The sequence below is a fragment of the Cololabis saira genome, chromosome 24, assembly GCF_033807715.1.
Source record: "Cololabis saira isolate AMF1-May2022 chromosome 24, fColSai1.1, whole genome shotgun sequence".
Lineage (NCBI taxonomy): Eukaryota > Metazoa > Chordata > Actinopteri > Beloniformes > Belonidae > Cololabis > Cololabis saira.
In genome coordinates this window covers 19,130,699-19,152,343 of record NC_084610.1, presented here as the reverse complement: position 1 = coordinate 19,152,343, position 21,645 = coordinate 19,130,699, and the positions used below count along the sequence as shown (strand labels likewise).

Here is a 21,645-nt window from a genome sequence, read left to right as displayed (position 1 = left end):
TTTGATCGACATGAAACACAGAAAAACATCCCCCTACATTTTTAAAAGGAGAAAAAAAAAGTCAAAGCTCTGTTTTGATATTGAAGTTGCCATAGTAACACATTGTATGTGTGACTAACTCTGATCCCACATCACAGATGGCAGGTGGTGTGACTGAATGCATCCGGACCATTACAGCCGACATAATGATGCATAACAATCCTTTAAAGCACATTGAGTCTGCTTCAAAGTGCATGATTTGAGGTTTTTTAACAATGTGATTTTTGTGGTGCATAAATGATCCGGTAGCTACCGGTTGCTTGTACCAAGGATGAAACTAGTGACATTTAGGCCTGTGTTGAAAAAATCTATTTCCCAATTCTAAATCGATTCTCATATTAATTCCTAAAAATCGATTCATATGTCTAAAGATCGATTTTTTTTTTCTTTTTTTCTTTTATTTATTTATGTATATATTTTTTTTCATCATTACATTACAACTTTTGGTTATTTTTTTTTTTATCCCCAAAAAAGGAATGTTTTGTTGGACACAAGAATAACTGGTGCCATGTTTTTGTCTTTAAATATGTTTAAAGGTATGAAAACATTAAAGTGTTAGGTTATAATTGCATAAATTGTCTATATTTCATTACTTTATATACTGTCTTGGGGTTACATTTGCAAAAAATGCTAAAAAGCAAATGCTCAAAAATTAAAAACCAAAATAGACCGAAAATGGAACAAATAAAAACGGAATATGGGAAAAAATAAAACCGATTTCATCCGTCTCTGTTTGCTATCCTGGATCTGTTTGGTAATTCTGACCCACAATGTTTCTGAAAGCAGTTCTATCAGCATTCTGGGAGCTGATTGGTCCTTACAGCATCATTAGCTGCAATACTTGCTGTTTAATCTCAATATAATACTAGTAGTAATATTTTGCATAACTACAGTCATATAATTCATGCAACAGCTCAAAAAACTGTTTTAATAACACTAACCCGAATCGAATCGAATCAAATCTTGATAATCGATTCTGAATCTTAAGAATCGGAATCAAATCCATTCTTGACATTTGAATCGATCCCCAGCCCTAGTGACACTGCAGGACTCTAGTTGGTACGTTCTCTGTCTCTGCTGCATGTCTGATCTTTACATGTCTCTCATCCCTCGTCCTGAAGTATCACATTTATTAGAAATGAGTCTGGGTGCTGGTTAGAGTTGTTTGGATTTGTCTGAAAGCCATTTTGATTTTGTCCTCTTTGCAGTTCTTCCACTCGGTTCAGTCCACCTGCACGGACCTGCTGAAGGTGATTGAGAAGTATCAGTACAGAATCACACGTAAGTCCCATCCACTCACTTCACACCGTCACACATTAGAGGAGGAACATTCATGAAGACAAACAACGCTTTCTTTGCTTGACAGCATGTTTTCGAGTATCTGAAATGTAACTGTCACCCAGGTGACATTGAAACTCCACGCAGAAGAGACCCAACATGATTTATTTAGTAAGACTTCAGACAGGCTTCCTGCCGCTGCATCCATGTTTGCTTCTGTCCACCCGTATATATTCCTCATATATTCAAGATGGTGCCGCGCTAGTGCAGCTCCTAATGTATATACTGTTTATATTTTGTAATTACTGTATTTTCTGGACTATAAGCCGCTACTTTTTCCATAGGTTTTGAACCGTGCGGCTTATACAAAGGTGCGGCTATTCTGTGGATTTTTCTTCCACCGCTAGGGGGAGTGCTAACCGGAATTAGAATCAAAACTAAGACAAAATAAATGCAAAGAAGAATACGCTACTTCTTCTTTAGCAGATAGAAGTAGGTAGAAGCAGACAGATAACAGACAAAGAGATAAATAAATACCGGTTATTTTCTCTTGGTTCTGTCCCGTTTTAATCAGCAAAGTTGCTGCCGTGTTAAAAGACACTTAGGAAAGGATCTATTTAGGTACAAACATGTACATCATTTACAGTTCAAAATCGGTCTGTACATGTAGTAAATATCTAATCTAACAACATAAATATCTGCGGCTGAAATATATATATATTTTTTTAAATAGAGCGGATGCGGCTTGTATGCAGGTGCGGCTTGTATATCTTTTTTTTAATTATTTTTTAAAAAATAAAGCGGATGCGGCTTATATACAGGTGCAGCTTATAGTCCAGAAAATACGGTATATTTTTTTTTACCCTTTCCCTGTGTGTTGAGTGTTCTGCTGCTGCACAAAGAGACTTTCCCCAATGAGGGAGAAATAAAGGACAATCTAATCTAAATCCGTTCAGTAAAGGTTTACGCTGGTTAATACGAGTTGTGTTTTTTCTTTAACTATTTTATTCCTGGGAGCTCCAAAGAGTAGCACCCTGAGATTTCATTGAACAACAACCCATAATTCTCTGCTCTCAGGTTTGTCCCAGGAGGAGAACGAGCTGGGGCTCTTCTTGCGCTTCCAGGCTGAACGCGATCGAACGAAGGCCGGCAACATGATGGACGCCACCAGCAGGGCCCTGTGTGCTTCTGCCAAGCAGAGGTCTGCAACTGCCAGCCATGTAGAAAGAAATGTGAATAAACAAACAAGTCTTCTTGTTTTCTGCTTTTTTTCCCTTTCTCTCAACACCTCACTCTGTCTTCTCCTCCTCCTAGGATGGCGCTTTGCCCGCCGCTGCAGCGCATGCAGCAGGAGGTGGAGACGTTCCGGCGGCGCGCCATCGCCGACACGCTGCTGACGGTCAGCCGCATGGAGAAGAGCCGCACGGAGTACCGGGGAGCGCTGCTCTGGATGAAGGACATCTCCCAGGAACTGGACCCAGACACCTACAAGCAGCTGGAGAAGTTCCGCAAGGCAGGACATAATAATAATAATAATAATTCATTTTATTTAGAGGTGCCTTTCGGGTCACCCAAGGTCACCTTACAAGTGATACAAACACACATTTTATAAGTTGAAATACAGTTTATACAAAAAAAGCAGCAACAGACAGCATAAATAAAGTACATAGACCAATAAATAGAACAAACTGGTGGAGTGTAGAGCTACAGAAGAGTATTAGGGCCAGGCAGGAGAAAAATACAAATAATATTTTAGAGGAGGAAGCTTTTTTTTTCATTATGCACTTTGAGAAAAAAGTCGAAATGTTGAGAATAATGTTGAAATGTTGAGAGAAAAAAGGCGAAATTTCGACTTTTTTCTCGAAATTGTATTTCAACATTAATCTCGACATTTCGACTTTTTTCTCAAAGTGCACAATAATAAAAAATCTCCCCCTCTCAAATATGTTTTCTCCTGCATGGCCCTAATACTCTGTAGTAGTGCACAGTGTCCAGTTAGAGTGAGCGAGCGAGTTTGAACAGGTGGGTTTTGAATGTTTTTTATTTAATTTTATTTATTTTGTACATGTATAAGACAACAATTAAAGAGAAGATAAGAAAACAAAGCAAAAAAAAGCAAAGAATTTCATCCTTTAACACTTAATATCTTAATTTACATGTGCAAAAAGAAGTAGGAAGAAGTGTAACTTATTTAATCCTACCCCCATTCACTAATCATTTATTAACACGTATTTATAATAACTAACTAAACTATAATTATACTCACACATTTACCTATACATACATACACATAGTTGAGTATTTCTATTCTATTTGTACACACATGCCCATATAAATAGTTATATAAATATACTTATTTACACCATAATATCTCTATATTAACTCCATCTCATCTATAGCTATATATATCTACTTACACAAGTATTCACACGCATACAGGCGCTAAACCCCTTCCTCTTTGTACCTTGTGAAAATCATGTTTTATATTTGTTTTTAAACTGGTTAATGTTTGGACATTGTTTTAATTCTGTTGTGATGGAGTCTGTGTGTTTTATGTGTGTGTGTGGGGGGGGATTACAGGATTTAATTGTTCCCTCAGGTGATCTGATATCAGTCTGTAATGGAACTCCGTCTCTCCGTCTGTCGTCAGGTCCAAGCCCAGGTCAGAGGAACAAAGGGCCAGTTTGAGAAGCTGAAGAACGATGTTTGTCAGAAGGTGGACATGCTGGGAGCGAGTCGCTGCAACATGCTCTCCCACTCGCTCTGCACCTACCAGGTGTGTGGAGTCGCCGTCACGGGTACTTATGTAAACCCCTGGAGTAAATCCCACACAGTTCGATAGATGGAACGTCTTATCTCTTTATCTGTTGGTTGAGTATCTTGAAATAATGTAATTAGAGCTGAAATGTAGTCAAATACTTTCCTGACAGTTAGGGAACCACACAACACGGATTCAAACTTTTTTGGTGTTAACTGAAGTGTGTGTATTTGTTCTTCTGGGGGAAGAATTTTTTTTCATTGTGCACTTCGAGAAAAAAGTTGAAATTTTGAGAAAAAAGTCGAAATGTTGAGATTAATGTTGAAGTACAATCTTCAGAAAAAGGTCGAAATGTTGAGAAAAAAGTTGAAATTTCGAGAGAAAAGTCGAAATGTTGAGATTAATGTTGAAGTACAATCTTGAGAAAAAAAGTCGAAATATTGAGAAAAAAAGTCGAAATGTAGAGAAAAAAGTCAAAATTTCGAGAAAAAAGTCAAAATGTCGAGATTAATGTTGAAGTACAATCTCGAGAAAAAAGTCAAAATGTCAAGAAAAGTTGAAATATCGAGAAAAAAGTCAAAATTTCGAGAAGTCGAAATGGAGAGATTAAAAAGTAAAGGAAAAAGAGAAAAAAGGGAAAAAAAGAAGAAAAAAGAAGGAAAAAAAGGGAAAAAGAAAGAAGGAAAATAAAGGAAGAAAAAAAAGGTCAAATATTTTTGAAAAAGCTCCAGGGAGCCACTAGGGCGTCGCTAAAGCTTGTGTTTTCATGCATGTGATGATTGAAAGTGTTTTGTAAACACACACACAGATCCATCTTTGCTATCATGGGCCAGTCTGTTAAACCGAGCCTAAGAAACCTGAGTGTTGTGTTTGACAAAGACATGTCATTATTGCAACACTGCAAACAGCTGACAAGGAATTGCTTCTTTCATCTGAGGAATATCTCTAAACTCAGGAAAATGTTGTCACAAAATGATTTGGAGCTGATCATTCATGCATTTGTGTCTTCGCACCTATTCTTAAAGCTCTTCATTTATTCAGCTGCTCGCTCGGTCGGTAATAAATCTACCATTAACCACAATACATGAGAGTAACCATGGCAACCAAACTCAAGCTGGACATAAATACGGCATAAAATTTGCAAAGGAAACAAACCTTGTGCCCCTTATCAGCCAGGTGCTTTTTGTGTCAGTTAGGCTCCACTTTAGCATACCAGACACTCGTTTAGTCTTACAGACACACTTTCTACTGCCGTTAAACTTTTACCTTTAACTTTTAAGTCCGATGTTTACAAGATCTCGGCGAGACGCCTGCAAAATAAAAGCACTAAATATCGGTCTCCTTAATATATAACAAATAAAATAAAAGCCTGGCTTTAAATAACGTTAATGAGAAAACAAACATAAAAACACATTTATAGAAATACTAATATTAAAGGTAATTTACAATTTCCATTATTTTATTTGATTTTTTCGAAAATGACGTTTTATTATTATTATTATTTTTATTATTATTATTATTATTATTATTATTATTATTATAGAGAAAATACCACAGTTTTTAATGCCGATCTTGTCATTTTAGTTTTTATCAGCTACACCTTTAGATTGGGCCGTGAAAATATTGTATTATATTATAGACATTAAACCGGTCCGCGGTACAGAAAAGTTTGGGGACCACTGCATTAGAGTATTAGTTACCGCCAAAACTAACGGCGTTACTGTAACACTGGTCACATGATACTGTAAACATGATGCTGCCACTTCTGTTGGGGGGAGAAATGGACAACTGAAGGACAGAGTTTGTTTTCTTTCCATGTCAGACCACTCTGCTTCAGTTCTGGGAGAAGACGGCCCAGGCCATGTCGGGGATCCACGAGGCCTTCAGCGGCCACGTACCGTACCAGTTCACCACACTCAAGGTAGGTGGGCGTCCAGCCGTGCAGGATTTTCCTTCATGTCTGACAAGTGCTTTGGTTTGAATCGCTTGATGATTTTTTAAACTTGGAGCATTTTTCCATAGTTTAGTTTTAGTTTGGTTCAGTACCGGGGTGCAGCCCTTTAAACCGTTAAGAACATGCTCGCCGCCTACTGCTAGGATGCGTCTGCCACAAGAACAACAACGTTCCTGCAGGAAGAATATGCGTTGTTCTGGTGCCGTCCTCACCAGAAGGACCAGAAACAGAGTTCAACAGATGGCGTCCAAGTGTGATTATGGGCTAGAACAGGGGTCGGCAACCCAAAATGTTGAAAGAGCCGTATTGGACCAAAAACACAAAAAACAAATGTCTGGAGCCGCAAAAAATGAAAAGTCTTGTATAAGCCTTAGAATGAAGGCAACACATGCTGCATGTATATATAATAGTTATGACTGGGGGAACAATTTTTTTTTCATTGTGCACTTCGAGAAAAAAGTTGAAATATCGAGAAAAAAGTCAAAATTTCGAGAAAAAAGTTGAAATGTTGAGAAAAAAGTCAAAATGACGAGAAAAAAGTCAAAATTTCGAAAAGAAAGTCAAAACGTCGAGATTAATGTTGAAGTACAATCTCGAGAAAAAAGTCGAAATGTCAAGAAAAAAGTCCAAATGTCGAGAAAAAAGTCGAAATGTTGAGAAAAAAGTCAAAATGTCGAGAAAAAAATCTAAATTTTGAGAAAAAAGTCGAGATGTCGAGATTAATGTTGAAGTACAATCTCGAGAAAAAAGTCAAAATGTCAAGAAAAAAGTTGAAATGTTGAGAAAAAAGTCAAAATTTCGAGAAGTCGAAATGGAAAGATTAAAAAGGAAAGGAAAAAGGAAGAAAAAGAGAAAAAAAAGGAAAAAAGAAGAAAGAAGGAAAAAAAAGAAAAAAAGGGGAAAAAAAGAAAAAGAAAGAAGGAAAAAAAGGAAGAAAAAAAAAGTCAAATATTTTTGAAAAAGCTCCAGGGAGCCACTAGGGCGGCGCTAAAGAGCTGCGGGTTGCCGACCCCTGGGCTAGAATCTGTAGGTGTAAAAGCTACCTGAGTGTACCAGAGTCCATGTCCCTGCAGGACCTGCGGGACCCGCTGGAGCAAATACCGGACTCACACAAGCAAGAGGAGAAGAAGGAGAAGGATCAGCAGAGCAACATGGACAGGTCAGAAAACACACTTCACAGATCATTCAAACAGAAATCATGATGATAACATACTTTGCTGCTTCCTAATGGCTCTATCCTCGGTTCACTAAGAGCAGTCTTCACAGTTGTCTGTGCTACACTGTTGCCCTGATTTCATGACACTTCTCTCTCTGACACCAACATTTTTTCTCTGTATTCCCACCTAATCGACTCAGTCCTTGTTTTTCACACAACCCCCTCATGACGTCCTGAAACACGACGACAGCGTTGTACTGTGTTTACTTAGAAGTGTGTGTGGCTGGATGTGCAGAAGTAAGCTGGTTGGTAATCACCGGAGCTGTTCTTCACTGAGTTTTAGGGTGACACGACCAGCATCCCAGACTAAGAGGAGACCTATTGCATTGCTTTTCATCCTGCTTTCCTTCTCTTGCAGTTTGATATTCTTGGAAGACAACAAGCCATCAGGAAGTGCCGCTGATTCAGGTAATGCATGGCTCCTGTTGGCTGGAATATTCTATAGGAGGACAAACATGACACAAACATTCTGAACGTTTTCCAATGCTGTAAAAATGTGTAGAATAAATATTAAATTTCAACATTTTTGTTAACGAAGATTTGTACGGAAGAGTAAGAGTAAGAGCAAGTAAGAGGCCATGCAAGAGAAACATTTTTGAGAGGGGAAGATTTTTTTTTTTATTGTGCACTTTGAGAAAAAAGTCAAAATGTCGAGATTAATGTTTAAGTACAATTTCAAGAATAGTCGAAACTTGTTGCAGTCGAAACTCCTGCAGGGACATGGACTCTGGTAGCTTTTACACTTACAGATTCTAGCCCAGGGGTCGGCAACCCGCGGCTCTAGAGCCGCATGCGGCTCTTTAGCGCCGCCCTAGTGGCTCCTGGAGCTTTTTCAAAAATATTTGACCTTTTTTTTTTTCTTCCTTTTTTTCCTTCTTTTTTTTTCTTCTTTTTCCCTTTTTTCCTTTTTTCTTCTTTTTTTTCTTTTTTCCTTTTTTTCTCTTTTTCTTCCTTTTTCCTTTACTTTTTAATCTCTCCATTTCGACTTCTCGAAATTTTGACTTTTTTCTCGACATTTCGACTTTTTTCTCAACATTTCGACTTTTTTCTCGAAGTGCACAATGAAAAAATTCTTCCCCCAGTCATAACTATTATATATACATGCAGCATGTGTTGCCTTCATTGTAAGGCTTATACAAGACTTTCATTTTTTGCGGCTCCAGACATTTGTTTTTTGTGTTTTTGGTCCAATACGGCTCTTTCAACATTTTGGGTTGCAGACATTTCAACTTTTTTCTCGACATTTCGACTTTTTTCTCGAAGTGCATAATGAACCTTCCTCCTCTAAAATATTATTTTTATTTTTCTCCTGCCTGGCTCTAATACTCTTCCGTAGTTTTGCGTCATAGCCAAACATTTCCACCAGCAGGGCGGCGCAACACTCAGACTCAGCAACACTTTTCTAAACTCATGTTTATATGAATTATTCTGGCCCAGAAGCTTTTACTCAAATAAAAAACCCACTTGTCTGTAGTGAAGAGGACTTGTGTCTGGACAGTGGGGTAGAAAAGAGCGGGGAAGGAGAGACGAGACAGAGATGGGATGTAGCTGGGTGTCTCTGGGGTGTGTTGAGGGGGTGGGGGATGAAAGGATAGACATGTTAATGGAGGACAAACAGGTGGATACAAACAGACAGAGGAGGAGAAGCTTTCACGCTTAGTTGTGTAATGTGTGTGTGATGCATGTAGGTGTGTTAGCATGTTTGAATGTTTGTGTCTCAGCTGGGGAGGTAGTCATAGCTGTATACTGATTACATGAAAGTAACATGTACATACTATCTATGTATAGAAATATACGTTCATGTATCTCTAAATACTCGTACATGTGTAAATATGCCAATATGAAGTCATGATGCAGGAATAAACGTATAAACATATTCGGACAGTAAATTATGCACACACGTATAAATATATTCATGCAGTTAATTGTACACACGTATAAACATATTCATGCAGTAAATTATACACACGTATAAACATATTAATTATTGGTCAAATAAAGTAATAACTGTGCAGTTCTCAATGAAGCAAACGTCTAAGTACTTATCTGAGAGTACATTCATGTCATCCGTTTATCTATTGCAGGGGTCGGCAACCCAAAATGTTGAAAGAGCCATATTGGACCAAAAACACAAAAATCAAATATGTCTGAAGCCGCAAAAAATTAAAAGTCTTGTATAAGCCTTAGAATGAAGGCAAATGGCGAAAGGTGAAATGTTGAGAAAAAAGTGGAAATGTTGAGAAAAAAGTCAATATGTTGAGAAAAAAGTCGAAATGTTGAGGAAAAAGGGGAAATGTTGAGGAAAAAGGGGAAATGTTGAGGAAAAAGTCGAAATGTTGAGGAAAAAATTCAGTATGTTGAGAAAAAAGTCGAAATTTCGAGATTAATGTTGAAGTACAATTTCGAGAAAAAAAGTCGAAATGTCGAGAAAAAAGTCGAAATGTCGAGATTAAAAAAGGAAGAAAAAAAGAAGAAAAGAAAGAAAGCAAAAAAGAAGAAAAAAAGAGAAAATAAAGAGAAAAAAAGAAGAAAAAAAGGAAAAAAAAGGTCAAACATTTTAGAAAAAAGCTCCAGGAGCCACTAGGGCGGCGCTAGAGAGCCGCATGCGGCTCTGGAGCCGCGGGTTTCCGACCCCTGATCTATTGAGATATTGTGTTGTGTGCTTTGCACTTGGTTCACACAGGAGTATGGATAGTTTATTCCCTTCTGTGGAGCCATGTTTGTATTTGTGGAAGACCAACAGACCCCAGAACTAACAGCTTCCCAGCTTGTTCCAACATCCACGTTCACAGATGTTTGTTTTCCTTCCTAGGAGCAGACGTCGGCAGCGATGGGCGGAGTCAGAGCGGGGACACTGGTGAGTTGCTGAGTGTGCATGTGAGCAGTCCAGATGTTGCAGCTGCTGACTGGACTGGATGTGTGTCCCAGCCTCAGCCCTGTGGGATCTCGGAGGAGCCACTGCAGCCAGTGACGACCTGGTGGCGTGCGGCACGCCGAGCTCCCAGCTTCCTCCCCCCTGGCAGGCTGGAGAGCAGCATGAGTCCAGCAGCTGGGGAGGCCCCTCCCAGCCCCCTGTCACCGGTAAACAGGCTGCTTGTCCTGTGGCCTCCTGATTCCTAGCTTTGATGCGCTGGATCTCAGCTTCCTTTCCAACTTTGCTTGATTGGGGCTAAAATTCACTTCTACCGTATTGTCCCGAATATAAGATGATCCCGATTATAAGACGACCCCCTCTTTTTCAAGACTCAAGTTTGAAGAAAGACTTTTTGAACACCAAATTCAATTTTTATACAGAAAATAATGACAGTACATCTGAAACAAATGATTATAAAAATATATTCGAGAGAAAAAGCATGTTATTTTGACTATTTGAAATCATTATCTTGAAGTTTGCATCATAACTTCTCCTCAGCTGCCGGTTTACCTGCCGAACTTCCACCCACTTTTCTCCAGATTGTCGCTACGTTTCTCCACTTTCTGTTATCTCTTCCCTTTTTTTCTTCTCTTTTCTTTCTTATACTATTTTTTATTTTTCTTCTTCGCGGCAGGGGTTGGCTTTGTCCTGGGGGAGTTCAGCATTCGCTTTAAAAATATCTGGCGCCATCTAGCGTTGTGAATGGGTATAACGTCTAGACCCCGAATGTAAGACGACCCCCACTTTTTCAGTCTTATTTCAATGCAAAAAACACTGTCTTATATTCAGGCCAATACGGTACTTCAGCTGCAATTTCTATCGCGTTTGTGCGTCTGTTATAACTTGAGTTGGACACGTACCTGCCAGTTCGTCATGATGGTGCATGGCATTCAGCTTACAACTAGGGTTGTCCCAATCAGGATTTTTTAACTCCCGATCACTTGAGTTTGAGTATCTGCCGATCCCGATTTTTCCCGATCCAATCACTTTTTTTGGCTCCCGATACATTTCCGATACTTTTTCCCGATCAGATACATTTTGGCAATGAATAAAAAAAAAAAAGAGGACTAAAACTCCCAAGTTTCTTTTATTGTCCATTGGAAAACAACATGGACATATATTTCAACAAAGCTCATCAGCTCTGGTACCAGAAAATGTAAAAACCTGAAATTGTAAACTAAAACAAAAAGTGCAGAATAGTGCAATAACAAAAATAAATAAATGTAACTTAGAAGAGGTAGTTGAATGACATACAGTCAAACTCACTTACTTACTTTTTTTTTTTTAATGCAACATGAACATATATAAAATTTCACAATTCAAACATGTAAACCATGTTAGTTTCGGCTCACGGCCGGCCGGAAGTGACACCAGTCGCCGTTAAATGCAACGATATACAAAACGATTTCATATATATTAAAAACATTAATAACTAGGTATGTCCCGATACTTTTTTGGCCGATACCGATGTTTTGAAACTGCCGTGATCGGGCCCGATCGATCGGTACAACACTACTTACAACATAAGTTTTCCTTCAAATGACACTGACACCTGCCAGAAACGAGAGATCAGTTCTGTTGTCGTGAATGTTGCAGCGGCTTCAAGGTGACTGGATGCTGCCTACAGGGTTCCTACGGGTGCTTGAAATCCTTGAAAGTGCTTGAATTTCAATGTTATGTTTTCAAGGCCTGAAAAGTGCTTGAATTTTAGTTTAAGTGCTTGAAAGTGCTTGAAATTGAAAAGTTTGAAAGTGAAGTTTTTGTGTGATTATTTTTAATATTGACTGCCAGATTAGATGGCAAACCAAGACTTCTTGCAGATAGGTGACACATTTTGAAACATAGAAATGTATGTAAAAAAAGAAAATTACAGGGTGTTCACAGATCTCTCTTTGTCTCAGTGCAAGTGTGCCTGAAGAATGCCAAGTGGCTTACCTTTTTTTTGGATAAGATTTTGTGTTCTCCTTTAATTTCTAAACGTTTTGCTATTATGAAACATCAACTAGATGTTTACAGCATGATACAATGTACATAATTGTGATAAAAAGCGGAAAAAATTATTATGAGTATATATATTCCTGTAGATATTTTACCCCAGCGATAAGGTGCTTGAAAAGTGCTTGAATTTGGCCTTGAAAAATGTGTAGGAACCCTGTACCTACATGCTGCCTGGATGCTTCTCTGCTGTGTGAACAGCTCAGGACGTTTGATTCTGTCATCGTACCGTCCACAGAAGCCATAATGGCGCTTTTCCACTAGTACCTACTAAGTCCGACTCTAAACGAAGAATGCATCTTTTCTGTTCTCCACCTTCTCCAGGTGGTGGTGTTCTGGCAGGCTCCGCGCCCCCCACCTCTGAGACGGGGCCGACCCCTGAAGAGGACGACGGGGAGCCGGGGGACATGGCCTTCCTCAAAGACCTGCTCAGCCCCGGCCCCGGGGCCGGTGACGACTTCAGCAGGGAGTGGCAGGACGCCTTCGGCCTGTTCGAGTCCCCCGGCCTCCCCGCGGCGAGCGCAGAGGCAGCAGGCAGCAGGGCGGCTGCAGCTCCAGCCTCCAGCCCCCCCAGCCCCGCCGGCTTCCTGCCCTCGCAGCTGCTGGACCACAGCCTGAGCTCCACAGGTCAGCAGCTCCCCCTGCTGGACACATCTGCTCACTGCAGCACGGAAACACAAACGCTGCAGAGCCAACACAGTAGGGCTGCAGATATCCAATATTTTTAGTAATCGAGTATTCTACTGTAAATTCCATTGATTAATCGAGTAATTGGATAAAACATATTTTTGTTTAGTTAAAGAGCAATTATAAACATACATAAGATGTTATAATACAGTAGGTTCATGGCTGTGCATTTAAAAACCCTGAACCCTGAACTTAGGGCCAGGCAGGAGAAAAATAAAAATAATATTTTAGAGGAGGAAGATTTTCTTTTCATTATGCACTTCGCTAAAAAAGTCAAAATGTCGAGAAAAAAGTCGAAATTTCGTGAATAAAGTTGAAATGTTGAGAAAAAAGGCACAATTTTGACTTTATTCTTGAAATTGTATTTCAACATTAATCTCCACATTTTGACTTTTTTCTCGACTTTTTTCTCGAAATTGTATTTCAAAATTAATCTCGACGCTTCGACTTTTTTCTCGACATTTCGACTTTTTTCTCAAAGTGCACAATAAAAAAAAAAACTTATAATATTATATATATATATATATATATATTATAATAATAATATATATATATATTATATAATAATATATTATAATATCATATTTTTTCAGCAGCATGGCCCTAATACTCTTCCGTACAAAAAACTTATTTCTAACCTAAAAATGCCATTACACCTGATAACACACATCACTTAAAAGGTTAGGTGTTTTTCCCATCTGTTTCAGTTGAACTTTCATTTGTGTCAAGCAAATTTTAAGTTCTAGTTAAGTTTTAAGTTAAAGCAGCACAACGTAACTTTCAGCTTTTCTGAGTTTGGCGGCATCTTTTGGACAAAAGCGGTAGTGTTTTACCAGAAAGAACACTACGTTTCCCATGAGCACCAGCGCGTACTGCCAGAAACTCCTGTCCCGTCGCGTGCATTTGTTTTGATGAGAGAAGACGGGACGCTTTTCTGTTTCATCAAGTGAACAGACAGAATGCAAAAAAAAAGATGTTAAACTGCTGGAAAGGAACTGGAATTTACCGGGATACCTTAAACAAGGAAGCCAGGGAGCGGTATATGGAGAAAATAATGATTATTAATTATTATTAATTATAATAATAATTAATCCCTACTGAAGAGCCATGTGTTTCAATAAATTAGTATAATAGTACAACATACAGTACATGTTTTGTATTACTCTTACTTCTCTTTTCTTTTTTTTGACTGCTATATTATGTGGAAGAGGCTCCGAGTGTGAGCAATATTTTTGTTTTCCTCGTGAGATTATTTTTTTCCTCTGCAGCTACAAATAAGAGTTAATATTTTTTCCTCAACAAACTAGTTTTATCTGAAGATTGGGGTTAATTGCACCGCAGAGAGCTGGCCAGCAACTGCATTTAGCTGGCGAAGTGGGGAATAAAACCCGTGTTTTGATCCGACGCCCGTCTGTGTGAGTGTTTGTGGTTTAAGGCTGATTTATGGTTCTGCGTTAAATCGACGCAGAGCCTACGGCGTAGGGTACGCGGCGACACGCACCGTACGTTGCGTGTCGCCGCGTACCCTACGCCATAGGTCTGCGTCGATCTAACGCAGAACCATAATTCAGGCTTTACTGTGTGGAAGGTTTGGTCGTTACAGCCGCGATCCAAAGCGAGCCGACGACTCTTTCACTCTTTTACTTTGTTATATCAGATACTTGGCCTGCGTGGTTCTGCCTCCGAGCAGGAAACCGTTGAAAAGTTAAACCATTAGGGTCTTTTCCCCACGTCTGTTATGTGGAGCTGCTGCAGCAGCAACGCAGCAACAGGTTCTGCGGGGCTCTGAGCTCCAAGCCCCGCCCATTTTCGTCTCGACTGCGAATCGGGAAGGAGGGGGAAGTGACGTATGCCGTAAAGCAGTCAAAGTCGTAACGATTTGTAGTTTTTTAGTGTGGCAGGGTTCCTACAATGCTCCTCAAAGTTACATAGTGCCAGTGAAGGCGATACAGACCCCTCCAGACCATGACAGAGGTGTCATTAAACCTGTTGGAAGTTGATGTACCATCACAATGACTCTGGAAATATTATATTAAGGTGGAAAAGTTACGTAGTGTCGCTTTAAGCTCTTGATAAGATTTTGAGTTTTGGCAGTGTTCAAAATAAAATTCTGAGACCTGCTGTATTGGAGCACATTAGGTACCAGTGCTACTTGATGTTTTATCCATGAATGACTACAGAGATAAAATTGAAAACTACCCAGTTAGCTTTATTACGTTTTTATTTTTCACCCTAATCATTTTACAGCTCTGTTTTTACAGATTAAATGCATTAGCCGCATCGACAGTAGTAATAATTAATAGAAACCTAGCCCTCCACAGGGCTAATGTTATGTTAGAAAGGTACCGTAACGTTAATCTCATTAATTAGGGCTACGGTAACCTAATTCTACCGTGTCTCGGGTGACGGTCCTCCGCTCTCGGAGTAAACCGGGTGTTGGTGGAGATGCTGCAGCATTGAGGACGTACTGTTGTCGTATCAAGCGCTGTTTTACAGTGAAGATGCAACAGTGTTGCCTTGGTGTCCAGCTGGAAATGCTCCCACACTTTTGACATTTTCTGCCTTTTCCTTTAGTTAAAACCAAACATATCCACCGCCTCTTTCTTCTACCTTTACGTGCGTGGCGTCAGCGCGATGTGCCGCATTAAACGTAGTCCGGGCGAAATACCCTGCTTTTAGCTGGCAAAATTAAACAATTCCTCGAGGCAGAGAAGATTCCTCAATCATTTTTTGTAATCGAATTACTCTAATTATTCGAGGAATCGTTTCAGCCCTACAACAGAGTGAACGTTTCCCCCTGTGCTTTGTCTTTCAGGCTGGGCCACCCCACCCATGTTCCAGGCTCCACCCCTGCAGCCTCCGTCTGGCCAGAACCAGCCGCCCCCTCGGACTCCGAGTTCTGCAGTTAACGGTACAAGTTTCCTCCCAAAATGACCATTAAATAACCATGTCACATATAGACCAGTATGATCCTTAACTGTCCTGATGGGATTCACTTTGATCAGGATCTAAACAGCTTAAACCTGGTTCCCTGCAGGAACTTGCAAAGGCAGTTTTATTATTTCAGTTCTGATGAATCTTCAGTGTCACAGACTACGTTTACATAAGAGATAAGATAATCCTTTATTTCTCCCTCAATGGGGAAACTCGCTTTGTTCAGCAGCAGTACACTTAAGTAAAGTAAAAAGTAAAAAATATAATAATTATATATGTATATATAATAAGCACATTATTGACTACGTTTACATGCAGTCAAAATTCAGTTTATGGTCAATATTCCGGCTACTGAAACATTGGGAATAATCTGTTTCCATGCGTGAGCAAACAGAGTTATCCCTGTATACATGGTAATTAATCATTTATCTGGATCAAACCAGCGACTCACGGAGAACGTCATGACGCAATTCCCATCATTTCCACTTCTTCTTCCTGTATCCAAATCCAAAACAACAACAATAACAGCAGCACGGTGGATAATGAACAGCCCAGTACAAGTTCGTTTAGTTTCTTGTCTTCCAGCGGAGCTTGATCCGGCGTTCGTACAAATCCTGCTTAGCACAACTTTTCACTCACCTTTTTGTAAATCTGGCTATCCCGGTACTTTCTACCGTCTACAAATGCCAAAATGTTCATATATTTCATTAAATTTATGAAGTGATTAGTCTCCTCCTGGTGTTGCGTTTCTCCGTGTTTATAAGAACTTCCTGGACCCAAAAGACCAAGATTCCTCGCATAAAGAACATTATGGGCAGAAATATGTGCCACTAGAAACTGAATTTGAATAATTAAATTTGAATTTAAATTGCTCAACTTGAATAATTGCATTAAAAAACTTAATAGAAAGAAAATAGAGGTTATAGTAGGCTACGTGGAAAGGAGTTCTATGTATCTGCACTCGATGGCTGTTTCTCCGGAAGACCCGGATGTCTGGCACAGTAGAATTGAAATTGAATTGCAAGAACTGAATTTGAATTGTGAGAACTGAATTTGAATTGTGAGAACTGAATGTAGATTCAGTTTTTCAATGCAATGATTCAAATTAAACAATACAAATTCAAATTATGTGATTCAGATTCAGTTTTTTAATGCAATTATTCAAGTTGAGCAATTCAAATTCAAATATAAATTATTCAAATTCAGTTTCTAGTGGCTCATATTTCTGCCCATAGAACATGCAGAAAATAAATTCTTGTTTCTTTTGATGGGGATATCCCGTTAGACTATACATGACCAAATATTCGGGTTAGAAAAGGAGTAACCCAGGGGTCATATTCAGGTTTTTAAAAACCGGAATATGAGCAAATTCCGGTTAATCAAAGGGGTTATTGGTGTTTACATGGCCGTGCAAAACCGGGTTATTGCTAATATTCCGCTTAGAAAGGGTTATTGATGCATGGAAACGTAGTCACAGAGCCACTGGTGTTGTGGCTGCTGTGGTTGCTATGGTTACTAACTGCTGAGTGTGTGTGTTTGTGCAGCTGCCTCAGGGGGATCTAAGGACATGTCTGCGTGGTTCAACCTGTTTGCCGACCTTGACCCGCTCTCCAACCCCGACGCCATCGGTCGCTCCGCAGACGAGCTGCTCAACGCCTGAACTCTCTCTCCGAGTCGCAGCGCTGTGTGTTTTTGTTTTTCTCTCTCTCTCCAAGGATCTCTGTTTCGGTATTGTATCATCTACCAAGTAAACAAACAACGAAACAACAGAATATCTTATCCACTCACACACACTTGGTTCGTCCTGCACACGCCTGCGTTTCTGTCACCAGGAGAGATCAGGGCTGACCGGTCCTGGATTAGTGTTACACTGGAAGATAGTTACAGGTTTACAGGAAACTCCTAGACCTCAGCGTCTGTCTGTCGCTCTACCGCTTCTGTAAAAGACTGTTAACAGTAACTGTGAAGCCTCTAACTCGTGCACTCGGCAGACTCGTGTGGTTTGTGTTTCCGGTTTCCTGATCGGCGTCTGCAGGGAGAAGGTTGGGGTTCTGGGTTTGTTTGGGAGGGGGGGGCGTGTGCCTTCGTGTTTGCTCCATGTTTGAGTTGCTGCCGTGTGTGTCGCTCTGCTGTGTGTCTACATACCACAAGGGACCCAAAATGTTTAAAAATATTAATATATAAGAAGATATACATATATATATATACTTATATAAGAAGTGTGAAACAGAGCTGTTGCAAAACTCTTTAAATGAGGTTTTTTTGGCTCTCTCTTATGGAACGCTGAAACATTCAAAATTAAATAAATAATTAATTCATTAAATAATTGAATAAATGTAGAATGAAATAAATACAATTGGAAATACCTAAATATATAATTTATTTAACATACAATTAAATAATTAAATGTGTCATTCAATTATAAAATTTTGAATATTTCATTGGATATTTCATTTAATTATTTCATTACATATTTAATTATTTCATGGTTCCTGCATTGGGTGAAGCACATTATGAATTTATTTAAACTGAATTTATTTAAACTGTCACTTGGTCCCTTTATAGATATAATTTCCTGTTTTCCGTTTTCGTCCCTGTCAATATAAGCCTCTTGGTATGATCAATTTATTCTGCTCTGGCCGTTTATCTCCAACTGGCAGCTACGGCACCTGAACGCCTCACGGTCCGTGACGTCAAAACCAAAACTAAAACTAATAAAAACTAAACTAAAACTAAGCATTTTTGAAAATATAAAAACTAATAAAAACTAGCAAACCCACACTAAAAACTAATTAAAACTAACTGAATTGAAGGAGAAAAAGTCAAAATGAAATAAAACTAAACTAAAATGAAAAATTCAAAACTATTATAACCCTGGCCCAGATCCTTGTTAGCCCCGCCCACCGAGTTTGACGAATCGAAGTGACAGTTTAAATAAATTCATGATGTGCTTCAGCCAATGCAGGAACCATGAAATAATTAAATATGTAATGAAATAATTAAATATATATCCAATGAAATATTCAACATTTAATAATTTAATGACATATTTAATTATTTAATTGTATATTAAATAATTATATATTTAGGTATTTCCAATTTTATTTATTTCATTGTACATTTATTCAATGATTTAATTAATTATTTATTTATTTAATTTTGACTGTTTCAGCGTTCCATACTCTCTTCCTGAAACATGCCTTGCACCTTTCCTTTGGGCTGGGAGTGTCCTCGTTGTGTCCCGGGTTGTAAGTTCTCAGGTGGGGGGGGGTTGATGCAGCTCTGTGGTTAATCATAGATCCACACAGGCCTGTTTTTGTGAGGTGGAGCCAGCGGGACGCTGCTGTCCCTCAGTTAATCCTCCAGCTCTGAGCAGCCTCTGCTCCACTCCTGTCCATCACACACGGGGCAGCACAGGTGAAAGGAGACCTTTATAGAATACCGTATTGGCCCGAATATAAGACGACCCTGATTATAAGACGACCCTCTCTTTTTCAAGACTCAAGTTTGAAAAAATACTTTTTTGTGTGCAGACAAGGTTAAAAAAAACAAAACAAAAAAAGACCTTTTGAACATCAAATTCAATTTTCATACAGAAAATAATTACAGTACATCTGAAACAAATGATTATAACAATATATTCAAGAGAAAAAGCATGTTATTTTGCCTCATTCAAATCATCATCTTGAAGTTTGCATCATAACTTCTCCTCAGCTGCCGGTTAACCTGCCGAACTTCCACCCACTTTTCTCGTTTCTCCATTTTCTGTTATCTCTTCTCTTATTTTCTTCTCTTTTCTTTCCTAGCTCTATTTTTCTTCTTCGTGACAGGGGTTCGCTTTGGCCTGGGGAGTTAAGTTCAGCATTCGCTTTAAAGATATCTGGCGCCATCTAGTGTTGTGAATGGGTAAAACGTCTAGACCCCGAATGTAAGACGACCCCCACTTTTTCAGTTTTATTTCAATGCAAAAAACACCGTCTTATATTCAGGCCAATACGGTACATGATTATTCTGGGCTTGAGATCATCAAGATGCCTAAAGAAACTATAACATCTTAAGAGGTCTGACCACTATTATCCAGCCCCACCATCCTGTTCTCCCTTCTCTCCGTCCCACCAGTCAGATCTGTCTCCTCGGCGCGGCGCCACTGCTGCGTGAAACGGGCTGCCGACGAGGAGTTTTATCATTATTCCCATTTGAAGATCCTACTGATGAATTGTGCCATTTCAAAGCTGAAGAAGCTTTCTGTGCCTCGGTTGGGCTTTGTGCCTGTTGACTGCAGTTACTTCACTCTGGCCCGTTCGTCTGCTGCACCAGAACCCACCAGAACTTCGACATATTCAAACAAAGAGTCCATCCTGACCCCGTCCCCTCTGCAGCTCCGTCTCCTCCACCTCCCCGTCTCTCTGCAGCTCCATCTCAGAAGCAGATCGTGTAGATTTGCAGAAGAAGACCTCAGTTTTTAATCAGCAACGGTTGAAACAGTGTTTTTCTGCTGCATCCGGAGCAACACGTGGAACGATTATCAACCTTTAGACCTAAAAAGTACGGAAGAGTATCAGGGCCAGGCAGGAGAGAAATAAAAATAATATTTTAGAGGAGGAAGATTTTTATTTCCATTATGCACTTTGGGAAAAAAGTCGAAATCTCGAGAAAAAAGTCGAAATGTCGAAATTAATGTTGAAGTACAATTTCGAGAAAAAAAGTCGAAATATATTTCAACTTTAATTTCGACTTTATTCACGAAATTTCGTCTTTATTCACGAAATTTTTACTCTATTCTTGAAATTGTATTTCAACATTAATCTTCACATTTCGACTCTTTTCTCAACATTTCGACTTTTTTCTCGAAGTGCACAATAAAAAAAAATCTTCCCCTCGAAATGTCGAGAAAAAAGTCGAAATTTCGTGAATAAAGTTGAAATGTTGAGAAAAAAGGCGAAATTTTGACTTTATTCTTGAAATTGTATTTCAACATTAATCTCCACATTTCGACTTTTTTCACAACATTTCGACTTCTTTCTCGAAATTGTACTTCAAAATGAATCCCAACGTTTCGACTTTTTTCTCGACATTTCGACTTTTTTCTCGAAGTGCACAATAAAAAAAAAATCTTCCCCTCTCAAATATTTTTTCTCCTGCCTGGCCCTGATACTCTTCCGTAAAAAAGTTCCCTGGGAACAATGTCTGGTTTTTACCGTCACTTCCTCTGTCTGCGTCTTCTCCCCCATCAATCTGATCACCTTAGAAACCTGGACATTGATCTGGAACTATGTGGTCTAACATGATTAGACCACATAGTGTAATAATTATAGCATATTTCATTAACTTTGCTCGATTGTAAGTAAACGGTTATTGGACGAGTAACGACAGTTGCAGATGAACTGACTGTAAAACTGACTGAGGTGTGAGAAAAGATTACCTTTCATTGCAGCTTGATTCAAAGTGTAAACCGTTAGAGATGTATCGATCCGTCTCCATCAGGGACTCGGACCCGTCCGTCAGCATCACTAAGTTACAGTCAGAGTGGAGGAAAACACTAAACCTCTTTACTGTTACATTTCTCAAGTCAGAAAAAGGACATTTGAAACTCTGTATGGTTAAATCTCCTCGTCATGAGAAAATGTTAAATATCTATTTTGTTAGTTCTCTCCAAGGAAAATGTAATGAACTGGAATCTTATTTAATTTAAACTTTAATGGCTTATTTAAGTTCTACAAGTAAATACCAGAATCTGCTGCATTAAAGTGAATTATTTTTAAACCATACCACAGGTCGTGGTCATATAAAACATGTACTATTTTGTGTGGTAATTTTAAAAATGCAAATGTATGGAAAAACATAATCTGGAGTAGTTTTTACTACAAGTT

The 21,645-nt window shown here is 39.1% G+C and overlaps 1 protein-coding gene across 1 annotated transcript in view; it reads left to right on the top strand.

Moving 5' to 3' along the window:
- The window catches only part of ical1 (islet cell autoantigen 1-like), a 30,795-nt gene extending 13,124 nt beyond the window's left edge, over nt 1-17,671 (top strand). Inside the window, exons 4-14 of the mRNA XM_061715510.1 lie at nt 1,248-1,320; nt 2,395-2,518; nt 2,632-2,830; nt 3,968-4,093; nt 5,898-5,996; nt 7,103-7,188; nt 7,604-7,653; nt 10,058-10,102; nt 12,479-12,781; nt 15,657-15,752; nt 17,320-17,671. Of these exons, the coding sequence (XP_061571494.1) occupies nt 1,248-1,320; nt 2,395-2,518; nt 2,632-2,830; nt 3,968-4,093; nt 5,898-5,996; nt 7,103-7,188; nt 7,604-7,653; nt 10,058-10,102; nt 12,479-12,781; nt 15,657-15,752; nt 17,320-17,435 (1,317 nt within the window). The 3' untranslated portion in view covers nt 17,436-17,671. The remainder of the gene's footprint in view (nt 1-1,247; nt 1,321-2,394; nt 2,519-2,631; nt 2,831-3,967; nt 4,094-5,897; nt 5,997-7,102; nt 7,189-7,603; nt 7,654-10,057; nt 10,103-12,478; nt 12,782-15,656; nt 15,753-17,319) is intronic.
- The last annotated feature ends 3,974 nt before the right edge of the window (nt 17,672-21,645 follow it).